At 35.8% G+C, this 19,716-nt stretch overlaps 1 protein-coding gene and 1 pseudogene across 1 annotated transcript; one reads left to right on the plus strand and one right to left on the minus strand.

Moving 5' to 3' along the window:
- The first annotated feature begins 1,186 nt into the window (after window positions 1–1,186).
- Window positions 1,187–3,395, plus strand: LOC142639682 (uncharacterized; annotated as a pseudogene).
- An 825-nt stretch (window positions 3,396–4,220) lies between these two features.
- Window positions 4,221–16,871, minus strand: LOC142637998 (uncharacterized). Its single transcript, XM_075811984.1, has 7 exons — window positions 16,436–16,871; window positions 11,269–11,496; window positions 10,175–10,248; window positions 7,863–8,022; window positions 7,617–7,736; window positions 7,409–7,517; window positions 4,221–4,724 (listed from the first exon to the last, which is right to left on the minus strand). The coding sequence occupies exons 1-7, from the start codon at window positions 16,667–16,669 to the stop codon at window positions 4,543–4,545; spliced, it is 1,107 nt and encodes a 368-aa protein (XP_075668099.1). The 5' UTR covers window positions 16,670–16,871; the 3' UTR covers window positions 4,221–4,542.
- Between the last annotated feature and the right edge of the window lie 2,845 nt (window positions 16,872–19,716).

Here is a 19,716-nt window from a genome sequence, read left to right on the forward strand (position 1 = left end):
GACAATGACGCCGATAACCGCCCCATGGCCTTTCGCTCAATGGGGGATCAACATAATGGGACCACTCCTCATAGGAAGGAAGCAAAACACATTTCTCATCATTACAATCAATTACTTCACAAAGTGGGTGGAAGCCGAGCCAACAGCTACGATCACGGAAGCCAAGATCACCAGCTTTGTATGGAAGATCATAATCTGTAGATTCGGCATTCTATACGTTATCATATTAGACAATAGGAAGCAATTTGACAACCCCAAGTTTCAAACATTTTTCCAAGATCTAGGCATCAAAAACTGCTACTCTTCTCTAAGACACCCATAAGCTAATGGTCAAACTGAAGCGACAAATAGAAGGCTGCTCAAAATTATCAAAACTCGGCTTAAGGGGGCAAAGGGTGTATGGCCAGAAGAGCTGTCTAACGTTCTATAGGCATACAAGACGACCACAAGAGTGCCAACAAGAGAAACACCATTCAAATTGACATTTGGAACTGAAGCCGTCATACCAGTGGAAATAGGATTGATGAATATCCGGATCAAAGCGTTCAAAGAGCAGAGGAATCACCAAGAACTCAAAAATAATTTGGATCTAATCAACGAGGTGAGAGATGAAGTTACGAAATGGAAGGAAAAGTATAGGGGAGCAATGGCCAAATACTACAATAAGAGGGTGAAGGTGAGAAGATTCAACGTTGGTGATCTCGTCCTTAGGAAAGTCTTGCAGGCAACAAAGGACTCGTCCCAAGGGAAGTTAGACCCAGCATGGGAAAGACCCTACCAAGTCATTCGCCACTCTAGAGAATGATCATACTACCTGAAGACTTTAGACGGCCAGGAACTACCTCGTCCATGGAACATAGAACACTTAAAAAGATACTACCAGTAAGAATAATCCCTTAGTATTCCAAAATGTTCACTTTTATTTAGAGGTGATATACTATAGAAGAAGAGGATGATGGCAGTGATAATGAATTAGTTGAAGTACAACAACTACATTCATCAAAAGGGAGGGGCAAACACATAGGCTCCTCCTTGGATAAGTTTGTTACAAAAAAAAAAAGAAGCAATTAACAATGAATCGTATGTTAAAAAAGGAGAACGTGATATAGTGATCCAACAAATTGCTAGATTCTTCTACACTAGTGCCATCCCTTTTAATTGTGTCAAAAATCCGGAGTTTCTACGAATGATTGAAATGATTTCAAGATTTGGAATTGGCCTCAAGCCTCCTTCCTATCATGAGATTAGGGAGACATGCTTGAAGAAAGAGGTAGATTTTACACAACAAATGCTTGAAGAATATAAGGTTGAATGGGGAAAAAAAAAAAACAAGTTGTTCAATTATGTCTGAAGGCTGGTCTGATAAGAAAAGGAGATCCATCTATAATTTTTTGGTGAATAGTCCCAAAGGAACCATTTTCATATACTCTATAGACACATCTGACATATCTAAAACAACTGAAAAAGTTTGTCAAATGTTAGATGAAGTTGTGGATAGGGTTGGAGAGGAGAATGTTGTGCAATTGGTGACTGACAATGCTGCAAACTACAAACTAGCTGGAGAGATGTTGATGCAGAAGAGAAAGTGCTTGTTTTGGACTCCATGTGCTGCCCATTGCTTGGATTTGATGCTTGAGGATTTTGAAAAAAAGATTAAGGACCATAAGTACACAATTGCAAAGGGGAAGAAGATTACAACATACATATATTCTAGAGCTATGCTTTTAAATTGGTTGAGGGATTTCACTAAAGGGAGGGAATTAATTAGACCTGCTGCCACTAGATTTGCAATATCATATTTGACATTGTCATGCCTTAATGAGTTCAAAGGAGAATTGATGACAATGTTTTCTTTAGAACAATGGAGGTGTAGTAAATTTGCAAAAACAAAAGAAGGGAAAAGAATTCATGCCATAGTTATGGATAACAACGGCCTTTGGCGACTTGTTGTCAAATGCTTAAAGGCTGCAATACCCCTTTTAAAGGTACTTCGCATGGTTGACTTTGATACACCTCCAATGAGATTCATTTATCTAGAAATGGAAAAGACAAAAGAAGAAATGCAGAAAAATTTCAATAATGTTCAAAAGAGGTAACCATTCTCTTTATATCTTCCTTAAATTTACGTTTGTTTTTAATTCATTAGCTTATTAAATATATAGTCATTGTATTTTTTAATATAATATCCACTGTTTTAAATTGTAGTTACAAAGAGATATGGGATATTATTGATGATCGATGGGAAATGCAACTTCTTAGGCCTTTGCATGCTGCGGAATACTATTTGAACCCTTCTATTCATTATGATCCTTCTTTTGATCTAGGTTCAGATATTAAATTAGGACTGTATATGTGTCTTCAACAAATAGTTCCAGAAGTTAGTGATAGGAAAAAGATAGATGCCCAACTTGAAAAATTCAAACAAGCAAAGGGACTCTTTGGTATTGAAGCTGCCATACTAGCCAGAAATACTAAACATCCAGGTAACAATTTTTTTTTTCATTTTTTTTTTTTTTACATTTAAATTCATCTTTATTAATTGTAGATTATATTCTTAAGACTAAGATATTATAATTCATATATGTATCGGCTGAGTGGTGGGACTCATATGGAGATGATTGTCCTGAATTGAAAAAATTTGCTATAAGAATATTGAGCTTAACATGTAGCTCATCTGGTTGTGAAAGAAATTGGAGTGCGTTTGAAATGGTAAGACCAAATGACTTTGTTATATTATGACAAGATGATTTTCCATTTTCTTTCTTAGTTAAAAGTTTGTTTCTTCCCCCCTCCCCTCTGTTTGAGAATTCTCAATTAAAATTGTTACAACTATAGATACATTCAAAAAGGAGAAATCGCTTACACCAGGAAAAAAAAAAAAAAAAAGAATGATTGGGTCTTCGTTATGTACAACTTGAAAATAAAAGAGAAAAGAGCTAAACCATTGAGTACAAAAGAAGAAATTGGTTTGGAGAATTTGTCTTCTGATAATGAGTGGTTAGCAGCAGATTGTGTAGGTTCAGAAGATGATAGTGCAGATTTTGATGAAGACAATAAAGGTATTAATTTATAACTTTAAAGCCTTCCTTTATAGCTACTATTTATACAAGTTACCTATGTATGGTTTGAATGTGTGACCACTAATCACTAGTTTATATTTGTATATTTTACTTATAAAAAAAATTTGTATATTTTGGTTATCAATGTTAGGTGATGATGAGGTTTCAAGAGTTACTGCCAAAGGAAAAAGTGTTTTAGTTCATGATGTTAGTGATGAATATCATGAAATGATGATGGTTCTAATGATGATGATAGTGATGGGCCCCCACCTGGATTTGAGAGAGTTAGGGATTTCGATGATTACGCCATGGATGTTGATACTAAGAAGGATATAGATGATGAAATAGGATATGACAATGACAGTGATTAGATTAGAAGAACCTTAGAATTGGAATGCTCTTTTGGATTTCATATTTGTAATTAGCTAGTTTACTTAGATTGAGAATTCTCTTTTGGATTACATATTGTAAATTTGTAATTAGCTAGTTTTTATATACTAACTGGCCTAACTTATTTGGATTTAAAACTTAGAATTTGGAAAACATTTTCCATGTGTAGATAATATTTTGGTACTTAGTTGCTAATTAAACATGTACTGAACTTTTTAGATACATTATGTCAAAAGTTAAATATATTTTGTTTTGTTAGAATGACATAAGAACGATGTAGTGCGTGCAAATTACATTTTGTGATACAATTTTTTTTTTAAATGGATGGATTCATATTTCAAGTGATTATATAACATACAAAGTCACTATCTATAGGTTTTTTACTTAAAATCTGAAAATAGGTAGGATCTTAAGATCCACGATCCGATCCTACGATCCACGATCTTACCTACTTCCCACGACCCTACGTAGGATCCCGATTTTGACAACCTTAATTATTTTTAAGACAAAAATATCATTTTGGTTTCTATATTTTGGGGTTGCATTCAATTTGATCCCTAGATTTTTGTAGCAGTTAGTTTAGTCCATGTTATTTTCAACTAACTATCAATTTTGTCCTACAGTTAAGTCACTAATGGAAAATGTCTACGTAGCAAACGATATGTATTGTGACACCCATGAATACATGATCCTTATATGGCTTCTAAAAATAATATTAAAAAAATTTAGTTAACATTATTAAAAATAAAAATAAACCACATCAAATCCCAATGAAACCTAAAAAAATGTCTGCATTGTTGAAACTTTTGATTTTAATTCTTCAAATCCCAATGAAACCTAAAAGTTGGAAATACGGACTATTACGGAATAAGATAATAAATATTTCGCAGAATGGAGCATTCTTAGACATTTACAGATTGGCAACCGCATATGAAAGTTTCCGCCCACAAAATTTTGAACTCCTATACAAAATCCAAGAATTTATTTTACAGGAAGGACCTATAATGCAGTATCCACGAACCTAAATGAATGTTGAATGGAATCGTACTTTAGTGAAGAAGATTCCAGTCAATAAGAAATCATGGAAAATTCTTCAGTCAAGTTCCAGCACTATTTTACCGTGAATGTACCTCTTGTCTTTAGCCTCGTGAGCCTCTCTCACCTGTACGATGGGAAATGTTTTCTCCACAGGTATTTTCAGCTTTCCAGCTTCAGTGAGGTTGCGGATCTCATCTAGGCCTTCTGAATCAGCCCTCATGAATGTCCAACAATATTCTGCACCGTAAAAAAAAAAAAAAAATTGGAGATATTTCATTTATATATATATATTTTTTGATAAGTAAAAATGATATATATACGAAAGGCTACTCTATGCCTAAAAAACACAGAGCAACCCAGAAAATTCAAGAAGAAGAAAACAAAGAGAAACAAGAGAGAAAACCAAACAACAAAGAAATTACAATAGGAAAAGGGAGCAAAGAAAAGAAGGGCCCTAATCACTAGACGTGAGTCCCCACGCTCGAGACCAATGAAAAAGAGTTCCACTAAAAGAAGCAAGCAACTGATCACTAAAGTTATCCAAATCCTCAAAAGTCCTCAAATTCCGCTCCTTCCAAATACACCATAGGATGCACAACGGGACTAAATTCCAGATCTGAGACGAATGCTTCCCCCACCAATTCCACCATCCAAAAAGTAAGTCTGGAATCGATCTAGGCATAACCCAAGCCAAGCCAAAAGTTATAAAAATAAAGCTCCATAACCGATAGGCCACCTCACAATGAAGAAGTAAGTGATCTATCGTCTCTCCACAATTCATTTATATTATTTTTACGCAGAAAACTTACTACCTTCGACAATGCAGACATCGACACAAAAAGGGATATTAAATAATGAAAAACAAATTTTGGAGGAAAATACCACCTGATACTAATATTTTGTAAGTCAAAACATCAAATTTCACTCTCAGCTAGTGCAAAACTCAACATTGAAGTAACTTCAGGACCAGAGAGAACATTATCTATAAATTCCTGCTTAGAATAGTATTCAATATAGCATCCTTCTGTCTACCCTTCAGTACTGATTATTCTTGAGCATTCTTTATGGTCCGTTTGGATTAAGGGGAAATGAGAGGGAGTAGAGTAGAGTACTCTACTCCCCTCTACTCTCCCTCCATCCACACAGGCCATTAGATTCCTAAGGGTAATCACAGAATTCCCCGCAAGCTTTTAAAAAATGTCACAATCTAGCCTTTCAAACGCCTTGAAAGATATACATCTAATCATGCTAGATTTTTTTATTATTTGTAAAAATAATTTTATTAAAGACTAATTCATAATGTTAGTGCCTTTTACTAATGGTCCGTTTGGATTGAGGGGGGTAAAGTAGAGTAGATTTGGCCTAAAATTAGCCTACTAAAGTCAACTCTACTCTACTCCCCCCTTCATCCAAACGGGCCCTAAAAGTGATAGGACATAGGTTCAAGTCCGTAAATCAGCCTCTTTAAAAACTATTGGGAGTAAAGTTGTCTACCATGACTTCTCTTAAACCTTGCAAAAGTGAGAGTTTTGTTGATTGGGTACGAACTTTTTTTTAATGACAAAATAAAGTTAGAAATATAACATTTGAAACACATAGTTTTATATGCACAGAGGCCGTATAGACAATAAGGAGAGCTAAATAGACATTAGAAATTGTCAATGACAGGATTAGGGGCAGATCCCATGAAAGATGACATCAGAATTTTTCAAAATGTCATTCTGGAAATTAGACAAGTGTTTTAACAAAGAACTAAATACAGTTTTAGATATCACACCACACATGGAGGATAAAAGAGAGTGGATGCATAGATTCCCTCATTTGGCAGGGAGCGTCATCAAGGTGACACTAGAGTTGTACCGTTCCCTCCATTGTAATATATAACAAAAAAGGTCATACCCAATATACAAAGCTTCCATTTCTATGACGTACAGGATAGGTGATTGGTAGGAAGTCTTATCCCAAATTTAATGAATTTCTTTTTATAACTCCAAAAACGTTCTTCAGCAAAAGCCCATTCTTCAAATAAAATTTAGCAACCCAATTAGAGTCAAAGTTTATAATTTCCAACACAGTCACACACGAACATGCATGAAGGATAATTAGAGAGTGGATACCTAAACTCCCTCATCTAGAGTGGAGTATAATCAAGGATAATAATGAAGTTGTAGCATTCCTCAATTGAGATATTTAATGAATTTCTATTTAAACTCCAAAAGATTTCTTTAGCGGAAGCTTGTTCTTCTGACAGAATTTAACAACCCAATTAGAGTAAGTTTATTTTTCACGCACATACCCACAAAAGATGTACTAAACTAGGGCTCTAGTGTGTCAAAGGATGAAGCCACTCCTAAAGATTAATCCTCCGACTTGTGAATATATGGTAATTTATACTTATTGGTTTACATTGATTCCCAGATCTTTTCATAAGCTTCAAAATATGTTTCGTATTTATTGTTCACCAAATTAGAGATGCATGTCACATCAGATCATCAACTAGGCACAATAACTATATACCAAGTAATGGGAGTGCAAGAATTACGATATTTTGTGAATGACTTACTATCCTTTTAACTTCCCCCTTTTATTGCCCTTTACTTGATGTTATTTGGCATTTGGATTTGTTAATTGATCAAAAGTATAAGCAAGCCACCAATGAGCTATAGCTCAACTGGTGCTTCCTCTTCCCATAATAATGGGATGGAGGTTGAGGTTGTGGGTTCAAGACCCACCAAGTGTGCGTAATTTATCAGTAGAAAAAATAATTAGTATAAGCAAGCTACTCAGAAGGAGAAACATTAACTTTTAAATTAAAATATATGTCACTTCTAATGTCAATATATATATATATATATATATATATATATATATATATATATATATATTCTGCTAAAAATGATATGCAACAAATTACTTTTTACCTATCCCATGAGAACAACGGTATTGAATTTGTTTCTTCAGTAAAACAGCTGTCGCTAACGGAAGCCCAACAGCTAGCCCATACCTATCAGTCAATGAAGCAGCCTCACCCTACAACGAAAGGAGCTAAAACCTTAAATGTTTATGTGGCAGCATTCAGGAAAGAAGCATCTAAAAATTTCTTTAAGAAAACCAGGCAATATTTCAAACCTGAAGTGTCATATAATGTCCACCTCTCTTCAAAAGATTGATGCCTACTCTTTCTGTCTCTGGTACACCAATGGTGTCCAAAACAGCATCAAAATTTCCCTTTATTGCCAATTCAAGGTCCTGTAAATAGAACATTGTATCTCAGACTTGGTCCCCAGCAAATAGTTCAAATCAAATCAACTATCTACATAAGTTGTCCAAATTTCAAACAGCTTGCATATGGGATGAAGCAAGCTAAAAAAAGACCTCAGCAGTGTAGTCAACCGCCTGCTCAGCACCAGCTGCCAATAATCGATCTATGCTTTGACTTCCACAAGTAGTTGTAACATGGCAGCCTGCAGCAACCGAAAGCTGAATTGCAGCAAAACCTACTGCTCCACCACCACCAATTACTAATAGTCTTTGCCTGTGAAGAGTAGATGAGGACGCAATCATGGGGGAATACAGAATGATGACAATGCACCATAAAGAACAAATGGTAATTTTCAAGGGTCGTTAAAACATCATACATCCCATCCTCATGTTTAGAGTTCATGTAAAAGCATAACTGAAGCTAATACAAATTGCTTTCAAAATAAAAATGCAGGTTAAATGCAGCAATCCACCCAAAACAACAGGGTCATTTGCGATGTACATCCTATACTACAAATTTTTTCCATGAACACCCTTTCAATAATATTTACAATGAGCATCCCATTATTTAAAATCAGTGTTAAAATTGACAAATTAGTAGGCTAATGGTGGTGAACATTGTAAACTAATGAGAAATAAATAGTTAATTTTGAAATATTAGTACACCTTACTGCCCAACTAGCCCACCAATTAACAAATTTTGGATGGTGGGGTGAATATACAAATTATTATTGACTATTTGCATAATTAGTAGTTTAAGGTGGTGATGCAGCGTAGGATTGCAAGGAGAAGAAAGAAAAGGAAAACAGAACAACACTAGAATTCACCACCTAAAGCTACCCAAAACCCTAGGTTTCACTAGCTAAAGGAGCTTGGAATCACCACCAAACTGTAGAGAAACTCTTAATTCATAAAACATTGTACTCTATTGCACGGCCTCAAACTATTGCTGGAGCCTCTTCTTAATAGGCATCAAGGATTTATCAATAAGGAGAGTCCTACTCAAGCCACAATCACATCCCATAAAATCCTCAAACACAATAAAGTCCAAATTCAAAATTAAAAATGAAGTAATAAATTTTAATATAAATGGTGTTAGGCATGAGAGATTGAGACTCAACCCTGTCAAGTAAGGCTCTAGGTGATCCTGTAGCAAGTCAATGAGTGTCAAACAATTCTCCACCATCCAAGCAACGATGGTAGTGCTCCAATAGGCCAGGATCAAGCTACTGCAGATCCTACTTGGTGATCCAATAACAGTCCAAGCTTTCCCTTGGCTAGTCTTCAATCATGAGGAAAGCTGACCCCAGAAGTTGGGCATTCCTGTGGACACCGTCCCCTGGTCATCCTTGCCATCGAACCAAAAGAAATTGAATGCCTCCATTCCCAGTGAAAACAAGTTGCTCATCTAAAATAGCATCAAAGGATTCTTTATGTACCAGTGGATAGTCTAGTGGCAAGGGATGAGGGATATGATTGGTCATTGGATCAGGGGAAGTTTATCAGAAAAGGTAATCTAGTATGAGTCTGACCTTTGTAAGCAACAAAATCATTGAGATTAAAGGTAATCCTAATACCATAGTCATAGTCAAGTGGGATATCAATGACATACACAATTGGTCCATTTCACTTTAGCACCATGAATGGTCCAACATTACAAGCCTGTAGTTTCCTAACGGTTTTGGAGGGAAACCACTTGGGGCTAATTCAAACCATGACATGATCCCTTGCTATAACAAGTCTGATACGGAAAAGGAAAAAACATAACCCTAGGCTTCACCATCTGGAGCCACTTGAAAACCAAGGTCTAACCACCTAAGTGTGCTTGGAAATACCACCGGAAATTTTTTATTTAAAATGCATTGCCCCAAACTATAATCTGAGCCTCTTTTTTATAGGCTTCAAGGTCTACATTAATAAGGAGAGTCCTAATCAAGCCACAATTTCATCCCAAAAATATCCTTTTCAGTATCCCATGAAATCCTCAACCACAATAAAGTCTTCAAAATTCAAAACTCAAATCTGGTATCTCAGATGAGAGGGGGAGGGGGGGGGGGGGGGGGGGGGGGGAGACAGAGGCTAGAAGAATACTTGTTATATATGCAGGTCCATATTGAAACAATCAACTCAATGAAGCTACATTCTGACAAGTGGCTAAAGAACAATCAGATGTCTTTCATTGTAAAATGATCATTGCAAATTTCTTAAATACTGTCTTCTCAGCTTTTGGCCAGTGTGTGCCTGTGGTAATTGGTGAATACTCCAATATACAGCTTTATGCCTTCAGACTATGGAAAAAAAAAACAAAAACAAAACAAAACATCTAATGACCATCAAAGCAACTTATTGTTAATACAACTTGATAAAATAAGCTGCTAGTTAATACATGGCAAAAACAGAATTTTTTTTATAAAAGCAGACCATACCCCTCACTTATCCTAGCAGTGCTTTTTATAGCACGCCATGCCGTCAGTGCAGCAAAAGGAATGGCACTCGCCTCCTAGGAGCACAAAAATAATAAGTCTGGTCAATCTCTGAAGTCAACAGGAATTATACAAAGTTCAATATTTCACAATTAAGTAATAGATCATATATTGAGAGCTGAGGCACATCACATGGGATACCCAAAATGAAAATCTGGCCCACTATAGAAATTGTTTCATCAGTTCTATTACAACTGCTTAAAAGGTTTCAACATGAAAGGATCGAAAGACATGCTAAACCAAGGTGTGGAAGAAGCAACTGCAGTTTTTGCAACAACCATTCTGAAGAGGCCTTAGCTCAGGTTCTAGGTGCAAGGTTTCCAATCTACCTTTTGAAGTACTTGGGGCTGCCTTTGGGATCTATATTCAAATCTAGAGAAATTTGAAATCCTATTCTTGAGAAGATGGAAAAAAAATTAGTGGGGTGGAAGAAATTCTATTTTTCTCAAGGAGGTAGGCTCACTTTAATAAAGAGCACTCTTTTGAGTTTGTCAACATCCCTACCCTTTTTCCTATCCCTTCAACATTTCTATGCATATTGAGAAGTTGCAGATGGATTTTCTATGAGGTGGCATAGGAAACAAATTTAAATTCCACCTTGTTAATCAGAAGAAGGTTTGTGAACCAATTCAGCATGGGCTTGGGAGTAAGAAATTTGAAGTCATTGAATCAGTCTCTATTGGTAAATTCCACACACACCAATGGCTCTTGAACCCATGACCACACCCACCCTTAGAAGTTAGAACTTATAAAAAGGGGGGCGGCGGTGCCACTTAAGCTAGACCTCATTGGCACCAAAAAGTAAAAAATAAAGTTAACTCTCATAATTCAAAATATTGCTCTTTTTTTATCTAATGTGCAAAAGTAAACTTTTTGTAATTTTAACTTCTTTTTTTCCTTGTGTCCCTTGACTGCCCAAGCCAATAGCCAGTGAATCTTAAGACATAAGATTTCAATAATTTGGTCAAAAGGACACCGTATACCAATTTTGATTAATAATTCTGCAGCTAAAAACACAAAAACACTCTAATATTTACCACATGTGTAACCGCTACAGGTTTTGGAGCAAGCTCATCTTCGGAAAGAATTGCATAATCAGCATAAGTACCCCTAATAGCAGTTGGATGCAATGCACCAAAAACTTCTTGCCCAACAATCAGAGACCGAACAGAAGCTCCAAGTGCTGCAACTTCACCACTAATATCACGACCCAATATGAGAGGTAGAAGTGGTTCAAATATTGAACGACCATAGCCTGATCGCATCTGAAAACATTAAAATCTAAATCATTCAATATGTACTAAATCCAATGCATTGCGAAGTGTTTAAGCACAAAGTGAAGAAATGTCAGTGGAAATAGACTGAAATGTTCAAGTGTTGTACAAAGTTAATTTTGTGCACGTAAAGGGGTCACAGTGATAAATTTTATCCTAATTCCAAGAGTATAAAATTGGCAGGCATTTTAGTTACTTAAAACAGACAACAGTCCATTAATAACTTTCAAAGTTAATGCTAGATATTTTTTATAATATTCTTCTCCGGTTTAAGTTTACCCAAATAACAGTAGAAGTTCCCAACACTTTTAGGTACGTTAGTCAAGTTTGGAAAATAGCTCTCCAACTGCAGTTAATGTTGTGGCATACTTGACAGACATTACTTTGCCAAGCTGCAAGTGCCAGTTTCCCGCTCAACAGAAAATGAAGCCAACCAAAGAATGCATTGGGCTTGGCCTTTGCCCCATGGCACTACAGGAAAGACCAATGTTACTAAATCCAATGCATTGCGAAGTGTTTAAGCACAAAGTGAAAGAAAATTCGGCGGAAATAGATTGAAATGCTTAAGTGTTGTACAAAGTTAATCTATATTTTGTGCATGTAAAGGGGTCGCAGTGATAAATCTTATCCTAATTCCAAGAGTATAAAATTGGCAGGCATTTTAGTTAATTGAAACAGACAACAGTCCATTAAATAACCTTCAAAGTTAATGCTAGATATTTTTTATAATATTCTTCTCCTGTTTAAGTTTACCCAATAACAGTAGAAGTTCCCAACACTTTTAGGTACGCTAGTCAAGTTTGGAAAATAGCTCTCCAACTGCAGTTAATCTTGTGGCATGCTTGACAGAAATTACTTTGCCAAGCTGCTAGTGCCAGTTTCCCACTCAACAGCAAATGAAGCCAGCTGAAGAACGCATTGGGTTTGGCCTTTGCCCCATGGCACTACAGGAAAGACCAATGTTACTGGTACACATATGGTACATGAGCAAGATACAATACTTTGCCTGTTATGTGGCACAATGGGGGTCAGCTTAACTGGTTTGCCAATTCAGGTAATTAATCACCTGGATCAATTTTCCATGAATGCATTTGTACGTTTTTCTTTTCCCATAAGTTTTGGCCCTAGCGTTGGGGGGGGGGGGGGGGAGGGTGATTCAACCTAGTATCCTCTGCTTTAGGAGGCAATGCCTGTGTATGTATTTATGCATATAAATACAAATACATTTATATATACATATGTATATATTATGATATTGGAACCAACCATAGCTCAGTTGGTAGAGAAAAGGACTGTAGTGGGAAAATTCCCAAGAGACATCCTTAGGTCGTGGGTCCAGTATTTTTTTTTTTTTTTTTTTTTGATAGGTTAATGTGGGTCCACTACTTATCAAAAGAAAATATTACGCTATGAGGCTGCAATCACAATATTAGAACCGCAACAATTTAGAAAACAGAAACTAGCAAGTTTGCAATACATAAATTACCGATATTATGAGCAAATAAGAAAGATGACGACATCAACTAGTTAAATTTAGTTTCCTCTATTTATTATATATAAGATGGGTCCAAGTTACACCTAGTGTATCTTTAAAAAACTTACACACTTCACACCTTTTCTACTCTCATTGACGTCACCGTCATCTCTCTCTCTTTTCCTGAAGCTTCATCTCTCTCTCATAAGCACAAATGGCTTCTTACCACCATCGTCTCTCTCTCTCTTGCAAAAATAAAAATAGCAGCTGGTACCTATCTTAAGGTCTTTCCTGGTCAAAGGCCCACAACTATGAGAGATACAATATGAATATACAATAAGCATCCTTGGGAAGATTTATGGCCTTATAAACAAGGCTGAGATATGGATTCAATTTGAAAATGCTATTGTCAGTACCTCGAATGAAACTGTTGAGGTTAATGCAGTTAATCACTAAGTATCTTTTTGAGGTTAATTTGAAAATACAATTGAAGCATGACAAATTGCAGAGTGTGACATTAAGTTAAGAAACATTTATAAAAGGTGTTACAATAGTGGAAATTTTTAGTTTGGTAAACTTCGCTAGTTGTAAAGTTTTTCAGTTTTTCTGTCCTTCACTATCTTTCTGTCCTCTGTGCACCACGAGTAGTATCAACAACCAAAAGACCCCAATCTCTCCATGGTCAATTCTTGTTCCAGAACTCATCTCTCAAGGCTTACTCTGCCTGGGCATCAATAAAAACTTCCCTCTCTGCTTTCTTGCCATCGGTGCCATCACCACCACTACTTACCCCCTTTTCACCGTCCCAAATTTTGTCAAGCAAGTCAGATTTGAACCCAAAATTGGTGTGAGAGAGACTTGGTGGATGGAAGCAGCTTATGAGAGAGACGAAGATTCAAGAAAAAAATTTAAAAGAGAGACATATGAAGAAAACGATGATGAGGTTATTATGATCCAAGTGTTCCACATTCATTAAGTGTAAGCTTAACTATGTGTTTATAAGCTCTTGGGCACCCTTCCCTTGTAAGCCGGTTTTCAAGGGTGAGTTCTACCCATGGGTACATTTGGTATCAGAGTCAATCATCACCCTAATTAATCGGGTGTAGCTCATTGAGTATGAGATCAAATGAGTTACAGCTTTGTGATTGGATCCCGAAAGGGGCGACCTAGAGGCTGGATTAAAATTATTGATAGTTGAGTGGAGCCACCAAAAAGAGAAAGGGCTAACAACGGATCAATGTCGCTAGAGTGAGCCATCGTGGTATGTTATGATCCTAGTGTCCCACATTGGTTAAGTGTAAGTTTAACCATGTGTTTATAAGCTCTTGGGCACTCTCCCCTTGTAAGCCGGTTTTCAAGAGTGAGTTTTACCCGTGGATTTGTAACATATTGATAAGAACCAACAATTTCAATAGGAATTGGAAGAAGAATCCAAGAAAACTAAGAAGAAGGGAAGGAGCAGAGGATAACAAGATAATGAGGGAGAGAGAATAACAAGAATGGAGTTGTCTTATTCCTTATATGAATTGTACAATTGATATTCCCCTCAATATAAGCACCCTTGCACTAGTTAACTAACTGACAGCCTGGCATAACTAACTAAACTGACAACTAGCCAATCCAACTCAGCACTAACTGTTAACTTCTATAACTCCCTCAGCTAGTAACTAACAACTAACTCACTCACCATCTCACTCAGCAATCACTCACTCACTACAAGCACTCTCAACAGCAGCAATTGCCTTCCAAGCAACAGCAATGCCTATCAGAGGCTAGAGGGATTTTTTTATATTTTTTATTATTTTTTATGAATACTACAGAGAATTAATGCAATTAATCACTAATTTTTAGGATAATGATGATACAACCATTAGTGTTTTTTCACCGTTGACTCTAATAGAAATCAATGGTGTAGAAAAGGTGTAACTCTTTTAAAGTAACACCACGTATAACTTGAACATCTCTCTCTCTCTCTCTCTCTCTCTCTCTCTCTCTCTCTCTATATATATATATATATAGGTTCTCTTGAGAAGTTAGGGTTATCAATTTTTCAAAATTCTTACAAGGTGCACCACAAAAGCGGTTGTCTAATCCATAATGCAGTTCCAAGGGGTGTAAAGTTATCCAAGTTACTCTAAGAAAGACCGTAATAGCAAAACATTAGGCCAAACTTAATCAATTGGTGTTTCATCCTTGAAAATTTACCCAAATTTTAAGTTCATCCTTAAAATAAATTGCATGTCAAGTCGGTCCCTATCTTTTCAAAACTTAGTCATTTTTACAGTATCTTATTATTTCATAACCAAAAAAATGGGCACAATAAGGAATTGGCAATGGCACACATGAAAGACAAAGTTGAAAAAGGCCTCCTTGTGTCACTGCAATGCAAAGCCATGCAGAGCCACATTTTGCAAAGAGATTTCTAGCAAATATCATCAAGACAAGTAATCTCTATTTCCTATTAACCAACCTTCAATTTCTCTCAATTCTTTTCTTTTAAGGCAAATGGTTTTATTGGTGACTTTTTTTGGTGTTTTTTCATGGGGAGATGACGGATTTTAACACCAATCAGTTGTAGGCTTGCGTCTATGTAGACATGGATAGTCTGCAATGATTTTGGTAGTTGGGGGGATGGTTACTGAGCATGAGTGGGGGTTAGGCTGTGGTCATGGTGAGTGCCCGTGATAGATGGTGTAAGGGAAAAAAAATTACCAAAATGAAGTTTTATGAAAATCACAAGAACCAACTTGACAAAAGAAATTTTCTTTTTAAAGGCCGAGCTCGAAGTTTATGTGATTTTTCATAATAGAACATATGCTAATGTTTTTCCAGTGACTATAAGACTGCCTCTTTTTGGCTATGGATGAACATTAAGGAGGATCAATAAAGTCCTCCGTACGACATCATACCACCTCCAAAATTTAAATGGCTAATAGATTAGTTATAAAAAGTAAGTCGATACAACCATCCACAGTAGCAAAGTCATATCCTTTTTAGAATTTAGGAGAATGTGTGCGCAAAAAGTTTTATATAGCTCAGTTGTCATTCAACCACCAATATTTATTTGAATGCCCACCAAAAAAAAAAAATCACTCTAATTGCAATATCAATTTTTTTTTATTACAGCCACACCATTTCCTAACAAATTAAGCTTTTGGACAATTGATAATTTATGACAGTATCAAAGCAAGAGGTTCTGGGTTTAAACCATGTTTCCAACTTACACTCACACATTAACAATCAATAATTTATCACAAATTATGCAGTCTAAGTGATAAAAGTAGAAATTATGTCATATTCATAATTACCGTCACAAACTGGGTTTTGTAGGAATAAGATAAATGTAAAGAACAAAATTTTGGAGAAATTAAATTATAGCTAGTAATAGCATAAAAGCTAATAACATATTAATATTAGATTTAGAGAGAAGAGAAAAGAAAAAGAGAGGTGACTGACTCTGGTATCGAGTGGGTTAACGGAGACAGCACGAGCGCGAACGAGGACCTCATTGGGCTTGAGATCGGGTACTTCCACATTGGGCCGGACCTCCAGCACCTCCGGCCCACCGAACCGAGGCAGCACCACCGCTCTGCAACTCGTTACGATGCCTCTCTGACTCACCTTTGATTTCCAATCCCAACCTACTGAGTCTGAGAGTGAGATTCTTCTTCTCATGCTCACAATTCCCATTTTTCTTCCTTTCTTTCTTTCTTTTTATCGGACTCTTTATTTATTAGTTGGTTTGTTCGGTTTCAAATCAAATGACCAAAAGAAAGATTGCAGAGTTATTAGCGTTGTTTTGAGAGACGTGTCACTGGTTTGGGCCGCATTTAGCTCTATTCTGACCTTCTTCCACGCGCCAACTCATATGCTTTTCTTTCTTTCTTCTCCCAAGCCGTTAGAGTATTCTCGTGAGGTGTTTAAAATGCCAAATATTTGGCATTTGTCCCACTAAACACCAAAAATTCTCTCACATAAGGTGTTTTAAATACCAAAACATTTGGCATAAGTAAACAGTAACGTTCCAACTTTGGAACGGTACAGTCAAGAATGGTATATGAAAAAATTAATTTTTTATTATTTTTATCTCTCCTCTCATCAATTTTATCTCTTTTTTTTTTCTCTCTCAACCATATACCTCTCTTTTCTCTCAACCCTTCTCTCTCCTCTCTCTATTTATCTCAACCTCTCACAATCCGCCACAATGATCTCTCCACCTGCAACTCGCCTCTACCACTCACCAGCAACTCACATCAACCGCTCGCCAGAGCTTGCCTCTTCCACTCGCCAGAGCTCGCCTCCTCCACTCGCCAAGCATCTTGCTTCGCCTCTGCCGATGCACTCGCCAAGCAACCTGCCTTCACCGAAACTTGCTCGATCTCACTAAGATTTGAATCCCCTTATTTGTTTGGATTGTTTATGGTTGATTTTGGGGATTGGATTTGGTTTGAGAAATTGGATTGTAGTTTTGTAGGTTTGGTATTTTGAAGTGATGGTTTTGGCCGATAGTATTGTGGTTTGCTCGGTTTATGTTTGTTACATGTGGTTGTGCTGATTTTGGTTTTGTTTTGCATTTAGGTTGTTTTTTGTAACATTAGTGGGTTGTGGGTTATGGTAGTGGGTTTGTAACAATGGTGGGTTGTGGGTTATGGTGATGGGTTTGTAACAGTGGTTGGTTGTGGTGGGGAGGCCTATGGTGGGTGTTGGCAGTGAGTTGTGGTGTGGATGGTAGTAAGTAGTTGAAATGAGTTTTTTATTTTGTATTTTTTTATATTGTTAGTTTTTTAATGTTATTTTAATATTTGTATATATGTTTTAATGTAGAGAATTGAAGAATAGAAGATGTGATATATGGTGAATTGTAAAATGGTGTGTTAAAATAATTGTGAGAGACCTCGAAAGTGCCTCTCAAAAAAAAAAAATTTGTGTGGTATGCTTTTTAGGGCACCTCTCTTTTTAGGTAAGTGGTATGGAGTCGTTACTTATTTTTTATGTACAAAAAATAAGAAAAACTAATATACAAATATATGATTGAATTGCTTCGTTTCATTGATTGAATAAAAAATACAAATTTGAAAATTTGAACTTTACATGGCTTTGGGTCTCAGTTACAATTTACTCAAAATAAACAAAGACAATACTAGATCTACTTAGCCAAAGAGCTAAATTCGGTGGCTAGGTTACAAAATAGGAAGGTGTTAGGCACCCATTCCGCCCAGATAGAGTTTGGTCTTCTAGACTCTTGTGACCAATGTACCATTTTTATGCATATTATGAATGATATGTTGAACATGTGAAATAAACTAAACCACATAAAACCATTTATGAATGCATCCTATTTTTTGTTTAAAAATTCAGATCTGTTTTAATGATTAGAAAAAAAAAATTGATTTTGAATTGAAAAATCAGATCTGTTTTTGTATGTGTAAAAAGAAGGGTTTTTAAGGAGAAAATTCAGATCTGTTTTGTAATGATAAAAAAAAGTGGTTTTTTATATAATAGAAAAATCAGATCTGTTTTTATATTTGAAAAAGATATTTTTATAGAGAGAATCTCATTCATAAACTAATCTTACACTAAATGAACCAAACAAAACAAACAACAAAACATGATCTCTTTCTTTATTTCAAAAATCTACATGCATTAAAAAAAAAAATCAGATCTGTATCCAAAGAAGATACAAAATCCGTTTTTGTTTTAAGAAAAATTCAGATTTACATCTAAGGAAGATGCAGATCCGTTTTATTTTGAATAAAAATTCAGATCTACATTTAAGGAAGATGTAGATCTGTTTTATTTTAAAGAAAAATTCAGATCTACATCTAAGGAAGATGTAGATCCATTTTATTTTAAAGAAAAATTCAGATCTACATCTAAGGAAGATGTAGATTCATTTTATTTTTGAAAAAAAAATATTCAGATCTACATCTAAGGAAGATGTACATCCGTTTTATTTTGAAGAAAAAAAGTGAAGTACATGCATATCTTTAAAACTAAGAAACAAATTATAGTAACAATAAAAAAATCAAGAGCATATTTTCACAATCTAAATTAACAAGTCAGAATATGAATAATGAAACATGCATCATCATGATAAGAGAAACATAAAAACAAAAATGTTAGAAAACAACCTCTTGCATGAGCACTCTACTACTTGAGAGGATGTTTTAGGGTTCAAAGAAACTTATTCAGTTATCTTTGAAATCTAAAAACCCTAATTCTCGTAGCAAATCTCATATAGGATTAGCTAATATCAGCAATTTGAGAGTCTCAAAACGTATGCCTCTCAGAGCGTTAAAAAAATGTGTTAAATTATGAGATCCAAACTCTATTATAGAGGCCAGAAATCTCTAAAAAATAGGCTCGGATGATTAGGATGTGAATCCGTACTCGTCCTTTTGTGAAAAATGCCAAAAATGATATGCCTTATCGTCATCTGAAGGCCGTTGGGTCAAAGCCCAAAAGATGCCAATTTGGCACTTTTAAAGTGTCGTTTGGCACTCCAAAAGTGCCGAATTGGCTCTTGGATGCTGAACGCACTTTAGTGTTCGGGTGCCATTTGAACTCTCCTTCTAGGGTTTTTTGACCGGTCCTTGTATCTAGATGTGTTTTCATCCTCAGTCCGTGATTTTTTTTTTTATTTCTTTTCTAGATAATTCATGCTTTTTAAGGACAATTATCTTGTGGATAAATCCCTTAAAATAAATCTTGATAAAGTTCAAATTATCCACAATTTT

Source organism: Castanea sativa, chromosome 6 (assembly GCF_040712315.1).
Source record: "Castanea sativa cultivar Marrone di Chiusa Pesio chromosome 6, ASM4071231v1".
Lineage (NCBI taxonomy): Eukaryota > Viridiplantae > Streptophyta > Magnoliopsida > Fagales > Fagaceae > Castanea > Castanea sativa.